Consider the following 25,876-nt stretch of genomic DNA (forward strand, 5'->3'; position numbering starts at 1 on the left):
GCCCAAATGGATCAGCCTTCACTGACCTTAGGAGCACAGGAACCTGCCTTATACTGAGTTCTATCTCAGTATTGTCCACACTGACTCGCAGTGGCTCTTCAAGGTTACAGTCAGGGTATTTACAGCCCTATCTGGAGATGCCATGGGTTGACCCTAGGACCTTCTGCATAGAACCATAGAAGTATCAAGTTGGATGGGACCCTGAGGATCATCTAGTCCAACCCCCTGCAATGCAGGAATATGCTGATATGGAGGAGACAGGGATCGAACCCGCAACCTTGGCATTGTCAGCACCACGCTCTAACCAACTAAGCTATTGCATGCAAAGCAAATGCTCTACTGTTGAACTGCAGCCCTCCCCCCCAGCCTTCACTAAGTGTGATCATGGTATAATTATTGGTCTCTGTTCACGTCCTTTTAATTTCTAAACAAAGAACTGGATCCTAGATCAATCACACCAAATGGTTAGTCTAGCTCCCTACTAAGTTACTTACACTGCACTTTTAGGTCTCAGAATGGACTTGAGAGGCGAAGTGGTGATGCTCCCCAATGAACAAATGACTTTTAATTGTTGTTTTCTTGCCGATTCTCACTCCCTACCTGCCTCTAGAAACCTGTCGTTATTTAATGCTGTTATTTAATGCTGTTATTTAATGTTATTATTTAATGAAGGACAGGCTTATCATGTTTATTTAGACGCACTGCCAAACAGTGAGCAAACTTCATCCATCATAAGCTTCCTATGAATCATGCATAAGGCTCAACTGCAAGTTCTTTTTACAAGAACTTTCAGATGAAATCTGAGGAGAGATGGTGGGCGGCAAATGATTTCCTGAAGCCAGATCCTCGTCTCTGGCTGACCTTTTTCACTTCCACCACTGTGTAGTTTGAGGTTCTGGTAGTAGCAACACCAGAACCTAGTGGCTGCCATTTTTCTCTCTGCCAGGAAACCAGGAGTGGGGAACCTGAGGCTCTCCAGATACTACTGTTGGATTCCAACTCCCATCAGCCCCAACCAGTCTGGCCAATGACCTGGGATGGTGGGAGTCGTGTCCAGCAATGCAGGTTCTCCACCACTGACGTGAGAAGAAGGTTACTGCTCTGATCATCATGCAACGTTGTTCTGAAGCCCACCAGAATGCTGGAGATGCTTCCTACTTTCATTTTAGGCAGAATCCCTGGAGAAATAAATGGCTTCCGCTAATCTATGGGAGGCCATCACGCCAGCAGTAAAGCACAGTATTCATGTTTTCCTGGTGTGGGTAGGCGTGACTGCAGTGTTGTTTCTTCCCATGATGCCAAGGAATGTGAGAGACCCTGGACCACTTGGAAGTATCCCATGTTGCACCTCCTCTTAGCACCAGCAGTAACTCATTTCCCCAAGTGTTAACACTTAGGGATGTAAAAAGCCATTGTTTTCCATTCTGCGCCACATGCGTCATATAGAGCACTGTTTCCATTCCACTGCGATTCATCTTCCACTAAAAACTACAATATTCGTTTTGCTTTCTGCTACAGCAAAATTATGTAACTTACATTATTTATATAAACTGCATAAGGGAGTCGGGCATGCTTCACGAGGGACGGCATTCCACAAATCGGAACCACCACTGAGAAGGCCCTGTCATGAGTCAAGACCTGCCGACAAGGCCTCACCTGCTGATCACAGAATTTGAGATGGTTTTTGAGATGAATTTGAGATGAATTTGAAATGGTAGATGGTGAAGGCACTCTTTTATGTACTTGGGTACCAAGCCATTGAGGGCTTTGTATGCTGGTACATACCACTGGGTCTGGTAGCTCAATGGCAGCCACTGCAGCACATTCAGAACCAGTGGCATATGGTCCCATTGGGCCACCCCACTTAGCCTGCCTAGCAATGTTGCTGGTGACTTGTGGAAGTCTGTTGGTAGTTCACCACACCTCAACCAGGGTGATTTGTATCATCAGACTATGTGGATCCCCGGCAGAGTCTTCCAGAGATTTCCTGCTCCTTCTTCTTCCAGAGCTTCTTCCAGAGTCCCCAGTTAAGGGGGAAAACAGTTCAAAGTAACAAAGCATTTATTGTTTCCAAACAGAAGACAAAGGCAGCCACTATTATCCACTAAATACAAAATAAAAAAATTCCTTCCAGTAGCACCTTAAAGACCAACTAAGTTAGTTCTTGGTATGAGCTTTCGTGTGCATGCACACTTCTTCAGATACCATGCACACGAAAGCTCATACCAAGAACTAACTTAGTTGGTCTTTAAGGTGCTACTGGAAGGAATTTTTTTATTTTGACTATGGCAGACCAACACGGCTACCTATCTGTAACTCCACTAAATACAGTTCTTCTGGTTTTTGAAGCAGAGATACATATGTGCAGAGAGATTCACTAACACTATTGCCATAATAGCTCACGCTATTGTGTAAAAACCATGGCCTCTCACAGATTCAGAGTCAAACCCTGACAGCAAGCAGGGCAGGAGGGCGTGCAACAGGACAGCAGAACATGGACAAGACATCATACAATGAAAGCAATGCCCCAGAGACCAGGATCCCCATCTTTACACGTAGGCCTATTTCCTGAACCAATGAGGGGGCGAATGACTCAGCAAGTCATACGCTCAACCTCGTGGATGTTGCTATGGTAACCCAGTGCACCCGGTACCCTTATCTCAGGACATCCAGGCTTGGGGGCTCTGCTCCTCAAGACGTGAGCCCAAACACTGTGTAATTTAACCCGAGTTTTACCTCTTTTTTTCCTACTCTAACAAGGTAAACAGAAACGGTGAGGTGCTCTTGCCAGTGGCAGGCAACAATAGCTGATGGTTACTTCCAGCTGTTTGGCTTGACGAGGTGCCATCTGTTCCACAGGCTGGGAATACAGCTGTGTGCGCCAAAGTAATGAAAGCAGGAATCCAGAGTCTGGGACTTAGCGTGGGTCCCTTGGGGTACCCGTTGTCACTTTCCTCCCACCTCCAAGCCATCTCGGAGCCAGTGATATTACTGACACTGCTGGGGAAAGAGTGAGACTTGTGTCCCAGAAGGTCTGCACTACCAAGCCTCCGAAGGCCAACACAAAACCTGCGCAGCCTTTTCAGTTCATTGATCACACCAATCCCAGAGGCAAGAGAAAGCACTTAGATTTCCAGCAGAGACAGAACAGTAAGAAGAATTCTGGGTGTCCTTTTCTTCTATCCCTATATATATATTTCTCCGAGTTTTGCAGCCCAATACCCAGATTCTGGTCTAGACTCCAGCTGTTTCAACTGCTACGCTTTGCTTTTCTCTACTTTTGATTGCGAAGGGCTCGGGGAGCTGGAAAAAAAAATATTGGATTTGTTTTCTTTTCAAATAATCAAGCCACTTTGTTGGAATATTTACTTTGTAAGTCACAAGTGATGCCGAAGCAGGAAGTGTGAGTGATGCTTCCTGTTTTCATACTTCTGTAATATCCGAAAAGGGAGTTTGTAAACCTTCCCTGGGGGGAGCGACATGTGCCTCCATGCACAATTCTTGACTGATTGGTCAAAGCTAAGTAAATATGGATCCATTCTTTGAGGAAAGCCATATTTGTATTTTAAATGTATGGGTGTATATACATATTCACAAGCATTTGGTTTGGCCAGGGATGCATACTGTCTCTTATCTCATTTGTTTTTCTCCCCCTCCGACAGTGCTCATATATACCCAAGTGTGGCAAGAACTTTGAAGAGTCTCTGTCCCTCGTGAATGTCGTCATGGAGAACTTCAGAAAGTACCAGCACTTCTCCTGTTACTATGACCCCGAAGGCATTCAAAAGAATGTATTGCTAACCAAACTCTACAGCTCCAACGTGCTGTTCCATTCCCTCTTTTGGCCAACTTGTATGATGATAGGAGGGCTTGCTATCGTTGCCATGGTCAAGTTGACCCAGTATCTGTCCCTCCTCTGTGAAAGGATCCAAAGGATCAACAGATAGAAGCAGCCGGCTCGCTTCCGGGATGGATTGACAGCTGAAATACTGTTGTTGTTTTTTTTCATTCTTCACCAAAGAACCTTAAGTTTGTAACGCGTACGTCTGTTCTAAGTTCCTTATATTTTTTATGAAGTAGAGCAATAATGAAAAAAGGCTGTTCTATATGCAAACGTGATGCTGTTATTATGCAGGTGATGAGAGAAGGAATCTCCATTTGCGTTGGCCATCTACATAATCTTGGTTTACGCCGCAAAATTGGTACTTCTTTCTTTTTTCTTTTCCCTTTTCTTTCTTTCTCCTTTCTTTTTCTACAGCCAAAATAGGGCTCAGTGTGACCCATTTGCCAAGCCTTGTTGATGAAACGCATCACCATTTCATTGCAAACCCATTCTGGAGGGATGTATTACATTGCTGCGTGTGTGTCCATGCGAACCGTTTAAGTTCCACTTAAGGCTGTGGAGGGAGAAGGCGTGGGGAGTACAAGGAAATTTGGAGGACGGTGAGAGAGGGTTGATTTGTCTGGCTGAACTAAGATGGATTCGGAAATGTATCTCCAGCTGCCTCCTAAACCAAGGTCAAAGGGCAGCCACACATTAGCAGGAAGTCAGGGTGTGCATTCTTCACATCCAGGCCCTTACCCAGAGAACGCTCATCAAACTTCACCACCGCTAAAATCTTTAGGACATTTTAGCCATGGTTGATTTTCTTGGGATGTGAGCAGTACTTAGTTTCTTCTGGATTGCAGGGAGAGGGAGGGACCCTCAAAGTTCTGGATCAGAGCGATTTTCTTCATGTTGGCTTCATGCTCAGGGTTAAGCTTTCCCTTCCAATGTTTTAGACATTTATTTGCAATATCTTGGACTCACAGATCATTATCTTACCAAAGCTACAGCCAAAAAAGCAAACCCCACAAATCGCATTAATCTACCAAACCCGTCGACTCCATTCATCTCCGACTCCAACCTGAGCCCTGTTGGCAGAGATGGGACCAGAAAACACTTTCCGTACAAGTTTCTTCTCTGTATTTTTTCCCCTTGTATTTGCTACCATATCACTGTAAAGAAGAACTAAAACAAAAAACAAAAATACAACCCATAGTCAGCTATTTTTTCATTTTTTACTTCCAACTATTTTAGATTTTTTTACTGTATATTTAAAAGAAAAAGAAAAAAAAAGAATACTAGACAAGAGGACAAAAACATATATTAAAACTAGTGGTGTATTGTAATACGAATATGTTATATTTTATTATTTCTTTTATTAACTGAAAGTGAGAAGTGCCCTTCTTGTATTTCGTAATGTCCAAACCTGGATATGCTTGTCACTAAGAAGAGCAGCGTCAGGGGCGGGGGGAGTCTTAGAGGCCGTTCACAGTGGCATTTTCACTCAGATAAAACTTAGGTCACATCTACACCATAAACTTAAAGCTCTCTTATACAACTTTAACAGTCAAGGAGAATCCTGGGAACTGTTGTTTGTTAAGGGTGCTGAGAACTGTAGGTCTATGAGGTCAGTGCCCATAGCCGACTACAGCTCCCATGATTCTTTGCGGGATTTAAAGTGGCATAAGAATGTGGTTGTGACCATTCTTGCACAACATCCTTCAATTTGAGAGGCTAGTAAAGAGAATGGGTAACATATAATATTATTCCTAGAGAAGTGGGCTTTTTTAACCAGTACACAGCAAAATAAAAATTCAAGGGCATATTGGGCAGGGAGGGGATGAAATTCACACTATTTACTGAATTGCAGTAAGGCTGCAGAACCAGGAACATGCATAAATCATAGCTGCTTCCAGATGACCTATTTATTGTGCATTCTGATTTTCTTGGAGGGGTTAGACAACATTGTGTCAAGGCAAATGGCACCCCCCACTCTCTGCTGCATTTTCCCATCACTTTACTTATCGCAAAAAATCTGGTGTTTGGGGAAAGCGCAAGATCTCCAGACAAAGTTTGATTACGCAGCCTGAATTTGCCAACATACGATTGAATCCCACCCGAAAAGAGGGTCCATCTGGAAGCACCCTATGTACGTGCTCTGAGGTATGCATTACCACTAGGGAACACTAAGTGGCTGCCTAAGGAGACACTTTGCAAGTGCTAGTAGCAGGTCTTGTTTCTGTTGTTCTAAGCGCCGCTTTGGTACAAGCGCTTGAAAAGAAAAGGTGGTAGATTTGGTGGTACATAGAACCAGAGAATAGTAACACAGCAGGCAAAAGATCCAAGCCACCATATGAAGGTGGAGAGAGTGGTAGGTGGAGTGGGTCAGAGTAAAGCATGAGTAAAGCGTGAGTAAAATGTGAGTAGGTGACAACTCATCAGATATTGGGAAGAGTGGAAGTCACAAAATGGAAGAGAAAAAAGAGGAATATCAGTCTGGGGCAGTTTTGAGAGTCAATGCTGAAGCCCAACATGCCATAGGGATAAATGGGGAAGGTGAGCAAGGCAAAACTTGCAATGAATTTTTCCACCCGTTCTCTGTGGGATTACAAATAGTATTCACAACTTTTGTTAGATTATACTCAAAAGACAATCTTGTCAGGTTCAGGTCATGGAATGCCTAAAAGGCAGAATGTGAGGTATTCACCAATCATCCCCTAAAATTACCATAGAACTTTTTTAAAGGAACTATTTATATGTGTATTGGAAGCAAAGGTTAACCTTTTTTTTTTTTTTTTTTTGCCAAAAGGAGAAAGCACATTTTTTCTGTCCAGCTCGTCCATTCTCCGCGTACTTCTCCCCCCTCCTCTGACACCACTCCAATAATGTAATGTTGGGGGGAAACTTTATGGTGTTACAAGACTCCATGAACTATTCAAGTGTCGTCTGAGCTGTACAATTGAAGTCTGCAGCAGTGAAATTAATCTTTGATCTTGTAATCCATAATGCAGCTTTTTTTCTCAGGCAAATAAATTCCTGGGGCGTGTAATCAGGACTTCAAAACTGTGTGATTTGGTACAAAAATTATTCAATTAAACCTTTGAGATTTCAATATGCTTGGCAATCAGAAATGGCCTCTTTTTTTCTTCCTTCCCCATGCCCCCCCCAAACCCCATTTGGTAGGATCTATTGTCAGGGTCAGCAAACCTTTTCAGCAGGGGGCTGGTCCACTGTCCCTTAGACCTTATGGAAGGCTTGACTATGTTTTGGGGAGAGAGAAAAATGAACAAATTCTTATGCCCCACAGATAACCCAGAGATGCATTTGAAATAAAATCACACATTCTACTCATGTAAAAACACAGTGATTCCCGGACCGTCCATGAGCCGGGTTTAGAAGATGACTGGGCCTGATCCGGCCCCCGGGCCTTTGTTTGCCTACCCATGATCTATGTTCCCAGCAAAATCCCAGCAAAATTCAGCCTACAATTAGCCTCTCTTACTGTCTTTCATACATACCTGGGGAAATTCGAGCCAAAGTCTTCTAAGTAATTGGTACTGCCATCCTATGCCATCTTGTGCAACAATCTGTGAGCAAGACTCATTGAACCCAGTCACATCTTCTAAACCCAAACCATATACCCAGAGTGTAGGGTTGCCATACGTCCAGAATTCAGCCCTCGCAAACGGTGTCTGGGTGGAAATTGTGGAAATCCGGACATATGGCAGCCCATGTCGGCAATGTAGATTTTGGCAAATTTCATTAAAGATAGCTCAAAAACCCATAGCTCAGCAACTTTTCTGTTCAGATTTTCACTTATCGAAATATGGCAACCCTACCAGAGTTCATAAGAGTGCAGTCGCATTCCCCAGCCCAACCAAGGGATTGTCTTCCATGAACATGGTTTTAACAGTAAGTGACAGTGGGGAAATTGGTTTCCAGGCAGGAGTTAATCACGATGAGGGTTTGCCAAGCGTGCCTTCCTCTTAGCATGTTTCTCCCTTTTGTCCTGAGTTCGAGTGTCTTCAAAGCCCATGACGCCTTGGGTAAAGGCTGTTCTCCAACTGGAGCGCTTGCAGGCCAGTGTTTCCCAGTTGTCGGTGTTTATACTACATTTTTTAATAGATTTGCCTTGAGAGAGTCTTTAAACCTCTTTTGTTGACCACCAGCATTATGCTTTCCATTTTTAAGCTTTACGTTTTTAAGCTTTAAATGTAGAGTGCAGATGGAGCAGAATTTCAGCCTCAGATATCAGTTTCTCTAAATAAAATAACACAACCTCACACACCTTTATTTGCAAGCAAGATGCCGCAGTCCTATTGACTGTTTTGTTTATCCTTCCCTGAATCTTCTAGAACAGAAGTCGGGGCTTGAGGCCTGGGTGGCCAAATTCAGCCCTCCAGAATGCTGTCTGACCCTTAGAACTGGCCCCAGGCCACATATGTCACTAGCCATGATTTGCCCTCCATGTGTTGATGAAATCTGTCCTCAAATTCTGATGATGCTTCTTGTTGACCTGGATGGAGATCAGAGAGATGGGTGGGTGACACCTAATGTGTCGAGGTTAAATTTACACTCGTTGCTCCACCCACTTCTGCCAATCCCATGTGGCCCTCACAAGGTGACCCTGAAGGTAATGTGGCCCTTGGGCTGGAAAAGCTTCCATGCCCATTCTAGAAAGAGCTTTGGAATCACAATTTGGAGACATGTTCAAAATTTCACACTGCCAGGTCTCCACCCAAGGGACGCCAACATGGGGAAGTTGAACATTGTCATGTGAATCCACCCTCGTTTGTTTTTGCTGACAGCAGTTGGCCTACAGGTGGGGGCCCTTTACCGTGGTACCTCGGGTTAAGTACTTAAATCATTCTGGAGGTCCGTTCTTAACCTGAAACTGTTCTTAACCTGAAGCACCACTTTAGCTAATGGGGCCTCCTGCTGCCACTGCGCCGCCAGAGCCCGATTTCTGTTCTCATCCTGAAGCAAAGTTCTTAACCCGAAGCACTATTTCTAGGTTAGCGGAGTCTGTAACCTGAAGCGTATGTAACCTGAAGCGTATGTAACCCGAGGTACTACTGTATTTGTGTTCCTCATAGCAGAACAACACATAAGTGATATTTTGAGCATCATTTGCTCACAACATGGGAGCAAAGAGCACGGCCATCGCTAGCAGTCCTACAGCTGATATTGTACACTCTTTCCCCGATGTCCGCTATGTGCCTTTGCACATAGCACTGAATGCACAAAAGATTCATCAGGAAGCATTGAGGTTAACCCTGCGCCCCCCGACACAAATGTTTGTGCTCAGGGAGCAGCATGTGACATTCAGAGTGACATTCAGAGTGGGCCTACTCCTTGCTCCCGGTGTTGACATACACAAGAGCAAATAGCACCCAAACAGGGCTAGAATATTCCAGAAAAGCATTTGTGTTCAGGTTTGGCTTGCAAGCCCTTCTGGTTTTTATTTACTCTTCCCTCCATCTCTGTTTATGAACAATAATTAAAGGCCCACTACATTTCTGTCATGGGTGACCAGCTTGGGGGACAGAAAAGTTAACTGAACTGTTCAAGGCCACCGGTTCTGGTGGAGACAGGATTGCAGAGCTTCTGACCTCTGATTGCTTTTCCTGGGAGCCGAGAGCTTTGCCCAAGTAATCTCTGAGAAGTGTGGAAAAGCAACAAAGGGGCACAAAAATAGAGAACAGCAACCAAGTCGGGAAAAATAGCCCAACTTATTTTCTGGGCAGAAGTATTGCCTTCTCCCCGAGGTTGCCAAACCTTCCTTAAAACTCAACAGAATTCTGAATGCTCTCCCTGCTGTCAGGACCGGCAGGGGAATTTAACTGTTCCAGTTCTCCGGCTGGTAATTCACTTTAAATTATTGTTTTACCTCACTCAATCCAATTACTTCACGTTATTTCGCTGCCCCACCGTTCTCTGTGCTAATGTCAACAAAATGATTGCAGGCTGCAATGGCGTCAAGATGTTTCACCCACAGGAGCGCCGGTAAAAATGTTTATGGCCTGACATATTGAAAACAGCATTTGATGTGTAAATGTCGAGGATAATCAGCTCTCCTGTCACTAACAAACAAAATGCGGGAAATATGCAGCCTCTAAAATGTCATCCGTGGGACTTTGAAAGCTGCCTTCGCGCCTGCCACGTAAATCCTCAAGCAAATGGACTGTGTTTTTTTGTCAATCATCTCCCGGAGGGTTGCATCTGATGAGAGCTATTTGCCAGTTGTTGCTCTTACATAATGGATCTCAGAAATTTGAATAAGGATCTCAGCACTCAGCTGCCTCCCCCCACCTCACCATCCCATGTGCTGGAGCTTCTGAAATCGCAGGCTGGTGGGTAGATTCTGAAAAGGCCTTTGTGGCTCTCAGGGCCAACCTGGAAAATAACACCTCCCATTGAAAACAGCCCCCTGAACATGTCTTTTTTAAAAAAAAAAAAAAAATTTAAATTATTAATTTTATTAGTATTCTCCACACAACAACAAAAAAAAACAACAATGCACAAAACACAAAAACAAGCATACAAAAAAACACAAATCCAAATCTTACAAATTACAGTGGTACCTCAGGTTAAGAACTTAATTCGTTCCGGAGGTCCGTTCTTAACCTGAAACTGTTCTTAACCTGAAGCACCACTTTAGCTAATGGGGCCTCCCGCTGCTGCCGCGCTGCCGGAGCACGATTTCTGTTCTCACCCTGAAGCAAAGTTCTTAACCTAAGGTAATATTTCTGGGTTAGTGGAGTCTGTAACCTGAAGCGTATGTAACCCGAGGTACCACTGTAATAATATAAACACTAAAAAGAAAAACAAACATTGACTTCCACCAATCCCACAGCACCTCCTTTACCTCTCATTGTGTCTTCCTGTTTTCCTATTTTCCTTATCATCTCTATCCTCTCTCTTATCCTTTCACTTCACAAGGTTATTCCAGACTCAGCCAGGTTTCTGTCCTCAAACCTTGGCTTTTAAGGTATTCATTTAGGCACTCCCATTCCTTTTTCACTTCACTCCCTGCTCATGTCTTTCTGTCTAGAGGAACTGCTTCACCAGTCTGGTGCTCTTCAAATGTTTTCAACTACAGCTCCCATAAACACCAGACAGTGCTGGCTGGGACAGATGGAAGTTGTAGTACAAAACAACTAGAGGGTACCAGGTTGATGAAGGCTGTAATTAGACATGGGGAAGAAATTTAATTCCGTTCACGTGGAAACATTCGCACTTCCTGAAACAAAACGCAAACTGAAATACTGCTACGCTTCAGAATTCGCCTTTATTTGAATTTTGTGGTGCAGTTCTCCAACCAAATAAGATTTGCAAAAATGTAGAGTTTGGGGGGAATTAATAAAAATGAACAGATTACTGAAAACAACATACAAAAATGTAGGTAAAAAGGTAAAAGGTAAAGGACCCCTGGACGGTTGTTGTTGTTGTTGTTGTTGTTGTTGTTGTTGTTGTTTAGTCGTGTCCGACTCTTCGTGACCCCATGGACCAGAGGCACGCCTGTCTTCCACTGCCTCCCGCAGTTTGGTCAAACTCATGTTCGTAGCTTCAAGAACACTGTCCAACCATCTTGCCCTATGTCACCCCCTTCTCCTTGTGCCCTCAATCTTTCAAAGGCAACTACGGGGTTGTGGCACTCCTCACGCTTTCAGGCCAAGCAAGTTGGCGTTTGTCCAAGACAGCTTTCCAGGTCATGTGGCCAGCATGACTAAACCACTTCTGGCACAACAGGACATCGTGATGGAAACCAGAGCACACGGAAACGCCATGTACCTACCTGCCGCAGCAGTACCTATTTATCTACTTGCACTGGTGTGCTTTCAAACTGCTAGGTTGGTAATACAAAAATGTATTATATTAGGGAAAACTAATGGTCTAAACCACTGGACCTCTTGGGCTTGCCAGTTGGAAGGTCGGCAGTTTGAGTCCATGTGACAGGGTGAGCTCCTGTTGCTCTGTCCCAGTTCCCGCCAACCTAGCAGTTTGAAAATACCAGCATGAGTAGATAAATAGGTACCACTGTGGTGGGAAGGTAAAGGGCATTTCAGTGAACTCTGGCACCCATCATGCTATCCCATTGTGCCAGAAGCGATTTAGGCATGCTCGCCACATGACCCAGAAAGCTGTCTGCAGACAAACACCAGCTCCCTCGGCCTGAAGCAAGATAGGCGCGGCACCCCCTAGTCAAGTTTGACTGGACTGAACCATCCAGGGGTCCTTTAACTTTACCTGTATTAGGGGGAGTTGCTTGCAGTAAGTGTGTGCATAAGTAAAAACTGCATGCAACCACATTTGTAGGAGAAATTTGCACTATTATGCTGGTTAAGTATTAAAGGGGGGGGCACAGATTGCTGCAGAAATGTGGAGAGCTGGATTTAAGACTGGAACATGAGAAACTGGGAGAGCCAGAATGGACAGATCCTTCCATTCCCAGCTCTGGTAGACCTTGCATTTGACCAGATGATGGGCTACAAAGCATCATAATGTCAAGACAAAGATGAGGTTCTATTAGAATGACCAAGGAGGAGAGAGCTGGGCTCATCTTCAATGGGAGAACGTTATTTACCTTCATTTCAGAGGGGAAACCATCCAGGAATCAGCCTGTCAAGGCCACAAACTAACATAGAAATGAAACTGGGGGAAAGATGATTGGATTGCTTGGTATTTGAGTGAGGTTAACTCTGGGGTCAGGTATGCCAGGATGGGATGGACAAAAAAGTAAGCCTAGCTGCATTTACATACACAGAGAGCCCTGTGGAGTCCCAAAGGAGTCGATGACCCTCAAGGAGTCCTTCCAACTCTACAATTCTGTGATTCCTTGAAAAGAAATAAGAGACTTGCCCAAAGCCCCCAGAGAAACCAAGAAGTTTTAAGGGATATGAGGCTGCTCTGAGCCTAAGGCCACAGCTGTACTATACAATTAAAGAAGTACTATACCACTTTAGGACACGGGTGGCGCTGTGGGTTAAACCACAGAGCCTAGGACTTGCTGATCGGAAGGTCGACGGTTCAAATCCCTGCAACGGGGTGAGTTCCCGTTGCTCGGTCTCTGCTCCTGCCAACCTAGCAGTTCAAAAGCACATCAAAGTGCAAGTAGATAAATAGGTACCACTCCAGCGGGAAGGTAAACGGTGTTTCCGTGTGCTGCTCTGGTTCGCCAGAAGTGGCTTAGTCATGCTAGCCACATGACCCGGAAGCTGTACGCCGGCTCCCTCGGCCAATAAAGCGAGATGAGCGCCGCAACCCCAGAGTCGGTCACAACTGGACCTAATGGTCAGGGGTCCCTTTACCTTTATACCACTTTAAACAGTCACAGATCCTGCCCCAAAGAACCCCAGGAACTGTAGTTTGTTAAGGGTGCTGAGAGTTCTTAGGAGACCCCCGTTCCCCTCACAGAGCTACAATTCCCAGCATGGTTTAACCACCAGCCCCTCTTCCTATGGAATTCTGGGAACCATAGCTCTGTGAGGGGAATAGCAGGGTCTGCTAACAGTTCCTAATTTCCAAGCTCACTTTTATCATTTCAGCTTTGTGGGAAAGACACACACTGCCTAAGGGGGCAGGTGGAAACAAAACAAAACCCTTCACTAGCTAGCAAGGTGAAAACGTGGCCTTGCTCTTCTCCGGTATGTGGGACAGAGCCCGTTGTTTTCAAGTGGGTTTGCTGATGTTCTGCATCGCCGGCTGCGTGAGCAGAACTTCTCAAGGTTGTTCCCAATCACATTTTAATGATGTGCATGACACCGGCACTGCAGTTGCGAGAAGACTGGAGCGCACTAGAGTGCAAGTAACTCTCCTCACAGTAGCTAGGTTCTTTTTATTTACTTAAAAATATGTTCACTGTGCTGTTTGCCAAAAGTTTCGTTGCGGTTTACGGCAATAAAAGCAGCGATAGCCTGATGATAAAATAATAGAAAACAAATTTATTTATTGTATGTGCCCATTACATTTATATCCCTCCAAGGAGCTCAGTGTGGAATACATGGTTCTCCCCACCCACCCGCCTTCCAATGTACCTTCACAACAAAGGTGTGAGGTAAGTTATGCTAAGAGTGAGTGACTGGCCCAAGGTCACTCAATGAGCTTTATGGCTGAGTGGAGATTTGAACCCTGGTCTCGCAGGTCCTAGTTTAGCACTGTAATGTCATGGACTGGCTGGATACAGAGGAGTGGTGGGAAGAAGGCTCAGAGCCCAGGAATTGGTGGTGGGATGACAATGAGTGGTCAGAGGGAGAAGATTGGGAGAGGAAGATGTCTGAAGCTGAAGAGGTAACAGTGTTTAGTGAGCAGGATGAGGCTGTGGCAGAGAGCAGTCCAGAAGCAGAGGCAGAAGCAGAAGAAGGTCAAGAGGCAGAGCAGAGGCAGGCTGCTGAAAAAGACAGGGGTCTCTCTCTCCTGCTGCGACCAGATCCACTCACCTCTGGTCTCCCAGAACCAAAAGAGGTATGAAGAGGGAGGAGCAAAGACAGCCATGACAGTAGTCTCAGATTCCTTGGGAGGGACCCAATGTCAGGGATCAGGCTGGGGAGTACTACTCTGAAGGAGGAGGAGTGGGAGCTCCCTTCTCCCGCTGCTCAGAACCAGGATCCTGGGGCTCCACAGGAGGAGAGTAGTATTGACCTGGAACGATGGTTTTCTGATGGACACAGTTCGGATGACAGGAGTTGGGCAGAATTGGAAGGCGAACAACAAGAAGAGGCAGAACGGGAGGAGAGAGAGTTAACCGAATCTCCCTCACTGGAAGGTATGCAGCCTCTTAGTCCCAAGGGCTAAAAGATTGGATAAGGTAACTTCACAGAAGGCTAATTGGTTGAAAGATCAGGTAAATCGGAGACAGGAAGACGGAAGTGACTAGAGGGAAGTGGGAGGAACTTAATTGGGAGCACTGCGAGAATGGTCGTTTGTTCTTTTTCTGCGTTCATTAAACATTTCTGCTGCTGGTAAGAGACTGCTTTATCTTGCATTGCTTATCTATGGTCATAGTGAGAAGGAAGCCAGCCTTGACGCCTGACACTCAGGGAAGGAGGAGACTTATGGAACTGTGGGAAGGCAGGGACCTTCAGTCCTCACAATGGCCTCCTTGGTGCAAGACCTAATGGGAAGAGTTGCTGTGCTCATTAGTCCTGGCCTCCAGAGCTGCCTTGTTTCTTTGAATAAAGAGTTAACTTCACTGATGCCCACTCCTGACACTGAACCACTACACTGGCTCTCAAACAAACAAAAAATAGCAAATAATAGAACTGAATAGGGCACAATTATGGTTAACATGGGACGTGGGTGGTGCTGTGGTCTAAACCACTGAGCCTAGGGCTTGCCGATCGGAAGGTCGGCGGTTCGAATCCCCACAACGGGATGAGCTCCCATTGCTCAGTCCCAGCTTCTGCCAACCTAGCAGTTCGAAAGCACGTCAAAGTACAAATAGATAAATAGGTACCACTCTGGCGGGAAGGTAAACAGTGTTTCTATGCGCTGCTCTGGTTTCGCCAGAAGTGGCTTAGTCATACTGACCGCATGACCCGGAAAAACTGTCTGCGGAAGAGGACAAACGTCAGCTCCCTTGGCCAGTAAAGTGAGATGAGCGCTGCAACCCCAGAGTCGTTCGCAACTGGATTTAACTGTCAGAGGTCCTTTACCTTTACCGTTATGGTTAACATAAGAATGTAAGAAAAGCTTTCTGGATCAGGGCTGGTGGGAGTTGGGAGTCCAGCAATATATTGAAGGCCCCAAGTTCCTCAGGCTCAGTCTACCTCGACTGGCAGCAGGGTTTCCAGCAATAGCCTTTCCCACTTCAACCTGGAGTTTATGGGGATCGAACTTGAAATCTTCTGTATGCATAGCAGCTCCTCTACCACTAAGCTGCATCCCTTCCTATCACAGGTTCTCTTTTCCCGGGAGCAAAGGTGTGTAGACCACCTTCCTTTGGGACGTGTCTTCTTTAATCAGTGTTCCGACTTAGCTAAGACTGCTGCACTTTGCTTTGTGTGCTGCTAATGCACTTGGCAATTTATCTGGGACTCTTCATAATCATCTGAGGAGCCTCACAGCATTCTCCACATTAAACAAAGGCAGAGGCCTTTCAGTGCCACGAATGCTTTGATTGCTGAGATAACAAGCCATTAATTAATGTGCTTAATGTCCAAAGCAAGTGAAAAAATACTCCAATATAAACACAAAAAGAGAAGGGGCATGCTGGTTAAAAAGCAAACAAAGCCCAAACATAAAACATTCCCTGTTGGTTGGGAAGCATCTTAAAGTCTTTCCAGCATCTCTAAATGGCTCTTCAGGCAGGAATTGAAGATGTGAGCATCATTAGCTGCACTCAGATGAAAGCCTTCAAGTGCTTCACTTCTCTTGTCCTCCTTGCCTGTGAAGTACAACACCATTACTCCCATCTTACAGGCAGCAAACAGAAACTAAGAGGCACTTTACATGTTATGAGAAACTCACTGTTTCACTGCTTGCTTTGACCAACAAAAATTACCAGGGATCCACCTTTTATAAAGCTCTGCTGCCTTGTAAGAAAAGAGTAATGGAGATGTTTAATGGCGGTTTGCAGACTGCTATATACTGTTGCACACCACCCCAATCTCCAAGCCATGCAAGATTCCAGGGGTTCCAAGAGTTTACCCAGATTCGTGTTTCCTTTCGGAAATTAGGCACAGCAGAGACTGTAGTGTCTTTATGGTATATGGTTTCTTTACACATATATGCAACCTGAGCCTACGATGGAGGAGTTCACAGCATAATCACCCCAAGAGGGTCTTGCTTCTCCGATATGTGTAGCCTTGGATCCAAACAGACACCCGCCACCATAGACTGTATCCTGTTTTGCTTCTCCGTCACATAACTTCAAACTCTAAGCTTCTCTGACCTAAGCTCTAGCTTTGCCTGTCAAGGGAGGGAGGGACCCCCTCCTTCATTTTTTTTTAATGGCTCATCTGCCAGGCTATCACCTCATGAGGAAGCTGGCCTTGCTTAATTAGCTTTTAACATTTTCTGATTCCAAGGGATTAGCATTGTCTAGCACACAGCATAATACACTCGGGTCTGGCTTAATACACAAGAGTTTAGCACCCAGTTTTAACACCCCAAGGCTTACTTAAATTTGAACACCTACTGGACCTGGAAATTTAGGAAAGTCTGTCACCCACAAACTCACAACAATGCATTGAACAGACATGAGCAGGGTTGCCCACTTGTTATATGGCAATACTGAGGCTCCTTATACACCGCACATTTAAAGCAAATGACTTCAACCAATTTATCCTGGGAACTGTTGTTTGTTAGAGGTACTGGGAACTGTAAATTCTGGGTGAGGTGGCCAGGACAAGATCTGCATTGCCACCATTTGCTACCCTAGAAAGACTTTTAAAACATAGATTGATTGATTGATTGGTAGATAGATAGATAGATAGATAGATAGATAGATAGATAGATAGATAGATAGATGATATATAGATGATAGATAGATAGATAGATAGATAGATAGATAGATAGATGATAGATAGATAGATAGATAGATAGATAGATAGATAGATAGATAGATAGATGATAGATGGATAGATGGATAGATAGATAGATATAGATAGATAGATAGATAGATAGATGATAGATAGATATAGATCAATCGATCCTTCTAAGTCTTCTAAGCCTACGGCCATTGCCACATCTTATGACAATGAGCTCCTTCAATTACTGATGTGCTATGTGGAAAAATACTTGCTTTTTATCTGTCCCGAATCCCCTACAATAGGAAGCAGAATTGCTTAACTGCCTATTGTGTTTATGCTTGTGCATTTACATGGATGTGTGCTAGAGACAAGACACAGCCATTCCCCCAGAGAGTGGCTTGTCAAACTGAGTGGCTCCTCTGCAGACACCTTCTCCAATGCTTTGACTTCTAGCAGTCCTGGAGTGGCAGCTGGACCCTGAAGACAGGAGCTGGCATGAGGTCAGCTTCACTGGGCACCTGCCAAGGCACATACCTCAGCAGCGGGCACACGACTGACCCCTGAATCCCCCTGGCCTGACTGCTGCGTCTCCTTGCCGTTGTTGCCTCTTCAGCTGGCCTCTCTGAGCCAGCAGGCAGTGAAAGGAGCAAAGAAAAGATAGGAACACAGAAAACTGCCTTATATGAAGTCAGACTATTGGACCATCTATCTCAGTATTGGGGGTGGGTGGTTAAATCAAATTTGGTTGTTCATTTTTAGTATGTGTTTTTTGTCCATGGTACTTGGCCAGAGAACTGCACTGAAAAATTCAGAGAAGCGCAGATTTCAAAGGGTTCTGGTTCTCGTGTTGTTCTCATGTCGTTTCTGAAAGTGTGGTTGAGCTGGATTCAGCTTCAGATGTGAACTGGATACATAAATATTGGGCACACTGGCCCCACGAAACATCTTCCAAGATAATAATGCCCGCTCACATCATAAAGAGCTCATAACCCACCTACTCTCAGCAGCCAGAAGCATCATAGCCAGACACTGGAGAGACCTGTCAGGAGTAAGCATGGACCAATGGTATCAAATTGTATGGGAAACGGCCTTACTTGAAAAGCTAACCAATGAAATGAAACTGACACAGGGACAAATAGAAGAGGATGCTTCCACCCCAGTATTGTTCCCCTTTATCACATGCACAGCCCAACAAGACAACAACAATAATAATTTATTATTTGTACCCCACCCATCAGGCTGGGTTCCGCAGCCACTCTGGGCAGCTTCCAACAAAGATTAAAAATACATTAAAATGTCCCACATTAAAAACTTCCCTAAACAGGGCTGCCTTCAGATGTCTTCTAAATGTCAGGTAGTCGTTTATCTCTTTGACATCTGATGGGAGGGCGTTCTGCAGGGCAGGTGCCACTACCGAGAAGGCCCTCTGCCTGGTTTCCTGTAGCTTTGTTTCTCGCAATGAGGGAACCGCCAGAAGGCCCTTGGTGCTGGACCTCAGCATCCGGGCAGAACGATGGGGGTGGAGACGCTCCATGAATCTGCCGACAGCATACGAATCAATCTGGCTAACCTGATCCAAACACACACACACACACACACACACACACACACACACACCACTCTCACACAAAAACAAATCTCACTACAGCCAACCAATCACATCCTAGGCCACCCCAACCTCTCTCGCCACCAAGGAAACACAACAAGCGAATAGTAAGAGAACCCACACAAACGACACTGACAAAAAACCTGACATAAACACCAAGTAGAAGGATAGAAACATTGCCACACAACTCCACCCCACTCACCATTCCCCCCTCCCCCTCTTTCCCCCTCTTTTCTTCCTAACCTAACACTGTATGCCACACTGATGTTTCACAACAAATGAAACTGATCTGCAGAAAACACAACTTGAAAAAAGAGACAATGCACACATTTTTGTAAACTAAGAAATCTTTAATAAAAATATATTTTAAAAATAAATAAATATTGGGCACTGTGCTTTTTAAGTTTATTGAGCATGAAAAGGCATGGATGTGAACTCCTAATGTATTTTTGTGTTTATAAAGTTCAATTGAAAAAACAACGTATTGTTCCTTTGCAATTTAACCTTAGATATAGTCGAAAATTGTGGACTCTCCCTCCTTGGAGGTTTTTAAGCTTAGCCATCTTTCATGGATGCCTTTGCTGAGATTTCTGCATTGCAGAGGGTTGGACTAGATGTCGCTTGGGGTCCCTTCCAACTCTACAGTTCTATGATTCTATGAAAGAGCCACTAAATCTCACTGGAAATCTTCTTCTCCCCACACCTCCACCAAAATCAGCACCCTCTAGAGAAACTTGAAACAGTGCCTCACTCAGTGCCAAAAAAAAAAAAAAACCACCCCTACCAAAAACAACACAGGCATTTGCTCACATTCAGCCCAGAGAAAGCGTTGGAAGCAAGTCTGATAACAATGCAAGATGTGTTTGCACAGCCCCAGAGCAAATAAAAAATAAAAAAGGAGTTTGGCATCAACTATAATATGGCAAGACAGCTGCAGAACGTAATGAGAAGGAGTGGAAATTGCTGAATGCCGCAAAGCACAACTCAGAGGGGGGGTCTCAGCTTGACACACTTCCACTTCCCTTTCACCACTTTGCCATATGGTCAAAGGTGGGTGGGAAGGGGGAAATAGCACCAGACATAGAATATGAACCCCCATCTTCTCAAACACGCCCCAGCCTAAATTGACTCCTTTTACTAATCTTCTGCTCACTCGCACAGCTGCTGATAGCATTTATGAAGTATCTTCAAGAGCTTTTTCTAAAAATGGTGCAACACAGGCATGGGAAGCCAAGGGACCACCTTCGATCAGGTTCTTTAATGGTGCACTTGTGTTCTCTGAAGTCCTTGGGCACTGGGCAAAGCGATATTAATCGTAACTCCAGTTGTATGGTTCTGGCAAAAGCGAGCCTGGCCACAGTGCTTTGCATCCTGCAACGACCTCATAACTTCTGGAAGATGGAAGAGGCTGACTTTGAAAAGCAGCCAGACCCTTCAGCTGTGTCACCAGATCTGCTGATGGGCTAGGGCACATACGTTCATTAGTACACAAACCTTTTATACGTGCATTTGCTAGAAGGCTAATTTGGGGAAATTCACAATAATATTCTCAGGATGTTTACTAGAGAAGGTTGGGCGCAGACAGACAGAATTGCATTGGCTTTGGTAACTTGCATGTGGGGGATTTATAGCAGATGGGTCAATCTTAGTAGGCTTGTTCCTGAGAGCCAGCAATAAATGTGCTGCAGGTGCCATTGTAATTTTTATTTATAAGTGAATAAAGGTTTAAAGAACATCACATGCCCATATGAAATGACTGAAAAGCAACAAAAAACCACTTTGTTCCTTGAAACTCATACAGAAACAAACAGAAAAGAACAGGTCAATATTGCCTGGACCAGGCATAGGCAAACTCAGCCCTCCAGATGTTTTGGGACTACAGCTCCCATCATCCCTAGCTAACAGGACCAGTGGTCAGGGATGATGGGAATTGTAGTCTCAAAACATCTGGAGGGCCGAGTTTGCCTATGCCTGGCCTGGACTACACATTTCATTGCTGTTCAGAGACAAGAGAAGAGCTGGAGTTCCTAATAAGGAACAAGAGGCGGAGTCTGTAAAGTCCCTGTTTCACTATGGAGGAAGTGAAAGAATCAGGAAGGGGGAAATGTTTTCTGTACCTTCTCTGCCTCACAAGAGCCAGATGAAAAATTAAGAGAGCCACAAATATCAAGTACTACCATTAATAATGACCGGAGGAACAACTGTTGCTTTTATTGACTTCTTTTTGCTTTTCTGACGTTTTTGTCTTAGGAGGGGTAATACTGTGTTCTGTCTCTAGGTGTCACCATCTGCAGTTTGTCTCAAAGAGCTGCTGCTCTGTTCTAAACAGGCTATTGTTTGTGACTTTAAACCCACAATGTGCTCCGTCATGCTCTGTTCTGATCAATGAAAAATAACCCCACACCTGTTTCCTAACCAGAAATGAAGCATTTGCAAAAATGGCAACCAAAGACATCTGCTCCAAAATTACAGAAATAAACTTGCTGGGTGTTGTAAATGCAACCCAAAAGCCTTGTGCTAGCCCAGCCCATAAGTGGAATGCTCTGAACGTTTTGAATAAGATACCCTTCACACCAGGGCCGTCTTACCCATAGACGCTAGTGGTGCAGGGCGCCAGGGCGCCAAGTTCTGGAGGGTGCCAGGCAAGAGTCGGGGGAACACTGAACAAGCGCATTGAGTGAGCAAGGGTGCATGCGCCACTCCCGCCAAGCGTCAGCTCGTTTTTTTCTCTTTTAGCCTGCAGGCGCCGAATTCTGCGGGACGCCAGAAGGCTAAAAGGGGGAAAAACTGAGCCGACGCTTAACGGGAGCAGTGCACGAGCCCTCACTCTCTCGCTCGGCGCAAGCCTGCTCGCTCAGTGTGCTCGCTTTCCCAACGGGTTGAGGCGCAGGTGCGCGTGGTGCCCCTCCTGCTAGCCATCTTCTCCTACGAGCTGGGCATCAGGCGCTCCACAGGGCCAGCTCCCCTGGTCCACTCGCCACCCTCACCCACCTCCACCATGCTGTACTGAAGCAGTGCTGCCATGGCCACCTGTTCCTCCGCCGCTGCTGGTGTTCCCTCCCTAAAAAAGGTTGACAACTCTGGGAAATGGGGGAGGGGCACGCCAGAGGGATCTTTGCACTATGGCGCCAGATATGCTTAAGACGCCCCTGCTTCACACTAGGAAAACACTGAGCACGACTATAAAGAACGCAGAGGTCTACAGTGATTAAAGGTATTTGACAATTATCGCCTTTGTTTTTAACCAAAAAACTCAAAAACCAAGAAAAATCAATATTACAGTACAGTGGTACCTCAGGTTACATACGCTTCAGGTTACATACACTTCAGGTTACAGACTCCGCTAACCCAGAAATATTACCTCAGGTTAAGAACTTTGCTTCAGGATGAGAACAGAAATTGTGCTTCAGTGGCATGGCAGCAGCAGGAGGCCCCATTAGCTAAAGCAGGGGTCTGCAACCCGCGGCTCCGGAGCCGCATGTGGCTCTTTTACACCTTTGCCGCGGCTCCGGGGCGGATACTAGCGAGGGGAGGAGGCGCATTGTGTGCCCCGACACTCCCCACTGTGGCAGGTGCTGTACTGGCTGTGACGTCGCATGGGGGCAGTGCGTGCATTAGTCACGCACCGTCCCGACGTCACCTTCCCACCCGCCCGCCCGCTACATTGTAAGGGGCATGTACGCTGGTCACTGCATTGAAAAGGGGCATGTACGCTGGTCACTGTTTTGAAGGGGAGTGAAGAACACACACACACAAAAAGGTAACTTGTTAATTTAATGTTTCTTTCTATGAGGAGGAATAATTCTGAGGGGTCAAACAAAGAAATAATAAAAAGTGACAAAAAAGTTATTTTTATAATGACGAGTTTTGCGGCTCCCAGTTGTTTTTTCTTCGGAAACGGGTCCAAGTGGCGCTTTTTGTCTTAAAGGTTGCAGACCCCTGAGCTAAAGTGATGCTTCAGGTTAAGAACAGTTTCAGGTTAAGAACAGACCTCTGGAACGAATTAAGTACTTAACCTGAGGTACCACTGTATCTCAAAGCACAGGGCTACTGTCAGGAAACTATTATTTCATTTGTTTCCAGCCCTTCAGTGGAAAACAGGTTTGAGGGTTGAACCCACATGAGCCCAGGCACAAATGAAGCCCTGCAATCTTTATTTTTTAACATAAACTTGTTGGATAGCAGGTGGACAGCAGGAGAATTTCAGAGGGGCGGGGGTTCCATAGGAATTTAACATCTGTAACACAGTATAAAACATGGAACGACAATAAAAATAAAATTGGAAAGCATAAAACTATTCAACCAGCTGAAAAATATAATAATTTAAAATGCCCAGCAGGTGGAAGGAAGGTTTTAACCTGGTGTCAGAAAAGAATAGAGTGCACTTGCTAACAGCTGCACAGTCATTAATTACCAGGAAATGGAAAAATCTCGAGGGCCTGTCCCAAGACAGATGTTACAGTGGTGTTTGGCAGCATGTGCTCATGGAAAAGGTGACACAGACAGAGGCTAGAAAATGGCCAAGGTACACAAAACTCTTTTATTAGTACATGGTATATGACTTTATTGATCACATGGATAAAGAGAACATGGAAGCAACCTCCGTGCACATAAAATAAACAATCTATGGTCTTTTAAACTAGATGGAGGCCTTTTTTGTTATCAGGGTATGTATTTTTGCGTTTTTATTGTGTTGTAAACCACCCTGTGATCTTCGGACGAAAGGCGGGATAGAAATTTAATGAATAAAATAATAAATAATGCCACCAGTATCTGGGTACCATGAACTTCTCTCCTTCCCAACCCATATACATTTCCTTACAATTCAAGTTTATACAATTATACATGGCATGGGGGAAAGTGGACAGGGAAATGCCGGAACTTGCTTCCATAGTGTAGCTAAATTAGTGTTTAGGCTGAAGAAAAAGTCACACAGCTATTTGAGGAAAACAAAAGGTGTTTTATTGCAAGCAATAAAAGTCTCAGTGGGATTTCTTTCCCTAAAGCTGAGCCCCGCCTTGAAGCAAAGGGGGCTTCTAATATACAATTCTAAGGCAATGCATATGCAAAAGCTGAGATAAAATCCCTCCAATAAAAGGTTGCTGTTGTTGTTTAGTCATTTAGTCATGTCCGACTCTTCATGACCCCATGGACCAGAGCACGCCAGTCTTCCACTGCCTCCCGCAGTTTGGTCAAACTCATGCTGGTAGCTTCGAGAACACTGTCCAACCATCTCATCCTCTGTCGTCCCCTTCTCCTTGTGCCCTCCATCTTTCCCAACATCAGGGTCTTTTCCAGGGAGTCTTCTCTTCTCTTGAGGTGGCCAAAGTATTGGAGCCTCAGCTTCAGGATCTGTCCTTCCAGGGAGCACTCAGGGCTGATTTCCTTCAGAATGGAGAGGTTTGATCTTCTTGCAGTCCATGGGACTCTCAAGAGTCTCCTCCAGCACCGTAATTCAAAAGCATCAATTCTTCGGCAATCAGCCTTCTTTATGGTCCAGCTCTCACTTCCATACATCACTACTGGGAAAACCATAGCTTCAACTATACAGACCTTTGTCATCAAGGTGCTTTTTAAGATGCTGTCTAGGTTTGTCGTCACTTTCCCCCCAGAAGCTGGCTTCTTTTAATTTCATGACTGCTGTAACCATCTGCAGTGATCATGGAGCCCAAGAAAGCAAAATCTCTCACTGCCTCCATTTCTTCCCCTTCTATTTGCCAGGAGGTGTTGTGTCATCAGCATATTTGAGGTTGTTGAGATTTCTTCCGGCAATCTTAATTCCGGTTTGGGATTCATCCAGTCCAGTCTTTCGCATGATGAATTCTGCATATAAGTTAAATAAGTTTAAAGTTAAATAAAGTTAAATAAGTTAAATGAAAAGTTGCTGCACCCTGCTAATTACACCATTGAAGGTCCTTCCTTAACTGCTATTCATTAGGTACGGGAACAAAGGGCCCTCTCTCTCAAGGAAGTATCAGGCATGTGGCCCCTTTGAATTCCTTTCCTTGGGGGTTTACCCGTCTCAGAACATAGAGCCAGGCACTTCCCTTCTTATGTGGGCACATCGGAACATCTATCTTCCAAGACAGAGCAAGGTCAAGGAACAAAGACTACTCTTAGAGTGTATGAAGACCTTCTGGAATCTGTTCAGTTCAAGATAAGGTCTCCTGCTGGTGCCAGGATGATCTGACTTTAAGGATTCTGTGCATGAATAGGAGACAGTGATGGTCTTTGTTTTCATGTGTGAGTGGGGTGGGTGGGTGTTTAGGATCAGGTTAGCCATATTGATTTGTATGCTGTTGGTGGATTTTTGTCGTTGTCCTGTTGGGCTGTGTTTGTGATAAAGGTGTTAACGGAGAAATCTGAGGGCTCCCTTGGACAAAAAACAAGGACACAGCCAGGAATACCAGAGCAAAACAGCAGCCAGAAGGCTTGGTCTTTATTGAAGACTGTCGCAACAGGACTCCCACCTGCCAACAGCTGAAACAAGATGGAAGCTCAGAACAAAAGAAGACCCCAACTTTTATTAGCTACTAATCCCCCAAGCTACACCCCTAGAACTACAGCACAACTACATCATTGACACATCATTGATACATCACAAAAAGGAGGGGTTGTGGGAGGGGTTTGTGGAGGTAACCTGAATATCTTGTCACCTGGCTAGTCCCTCCTTTCCCCCTCCCCATGAGTATTTTCCAGAGGACAAAGGGGAGCTGGCAGTTTCCTGCCCCCAGAGGGAAGAGCTGATCACTGTCCTTTGTTTCAGTCCGTGTTGAATCCATTCCCATATGCAAGTTCTTTGTGTCCTTGATGGTCTTCTGTCTAGGACCATCAAGGTTGTCATGCCAACTGGGTAGGGCTCCTACGTATGTGTTGGTACACTCAAGGGATTATAGCCGTCCTGTATCAAACCATCCCCTTTTGATAGTCCTTCCTTCGTGGAGCAAAATAAAAGTGGACCGGTGTAGATCC

At 45.0% G+C, this 25,876-nt stretch overlaps 1 protein-coding gene and 1 long non-coding RNA gene across 8 annotated transcripts in view; one reads left to right on the plus strand and one right to left on the minus strand.

Moving 5' to 3' along the window:
- KCNMB2 (potassium calcium-activated channel subfamily M regulatory beta subunit 2) overlaps positions 1–6,942 on the plus strand; it is a 307,790-nt gene extending 300,848 nt beyond the window's left edge. For all 7 annotated transcript variants that reach the window (XM_083504569.1, XM_083504570.1, XM_083504567.1 and 4 more), the window contains one exon: positions 3,663–6,942. In XM_083504569.1, coding sequence (XP_083360695.1) covers positions 3,663–3,947 — 285 coding nt within the window. In that variant the 3' untranslated portion in view covers positions 3,948–6,942. The remainder of the gene's footprint in view (positions 1–3,662) is intronic.
- The window catches only part of LOC310707552, a 345,072-nt gene that overhangs the window by 120,021 nt on the left and 199,175 nt on the right, over positions 1–25,876 (minus strand). The window contains exon 2 of the long non-coding RNA XR_014526572.1: positions 8,715–8,874. This is a non-coding gene — a long non-coding RNA (uncharacterized lncRNA). The remainder of the gene's footprint in view (positions 1–8,714; positions 8,875–25,876) is intronic.

This window comes from Podarcis liolepis (assembly GCF_965112155.1).
Source record: "Podarcis liolepis genome assembly, chromosome: 5".
Taxonomy (NCBI): Eukaryota; Metazoa; Chordata; class Lepidosauria; order Squamata; family Lacertidae; genus Podarcis; species Podarcis liolepis.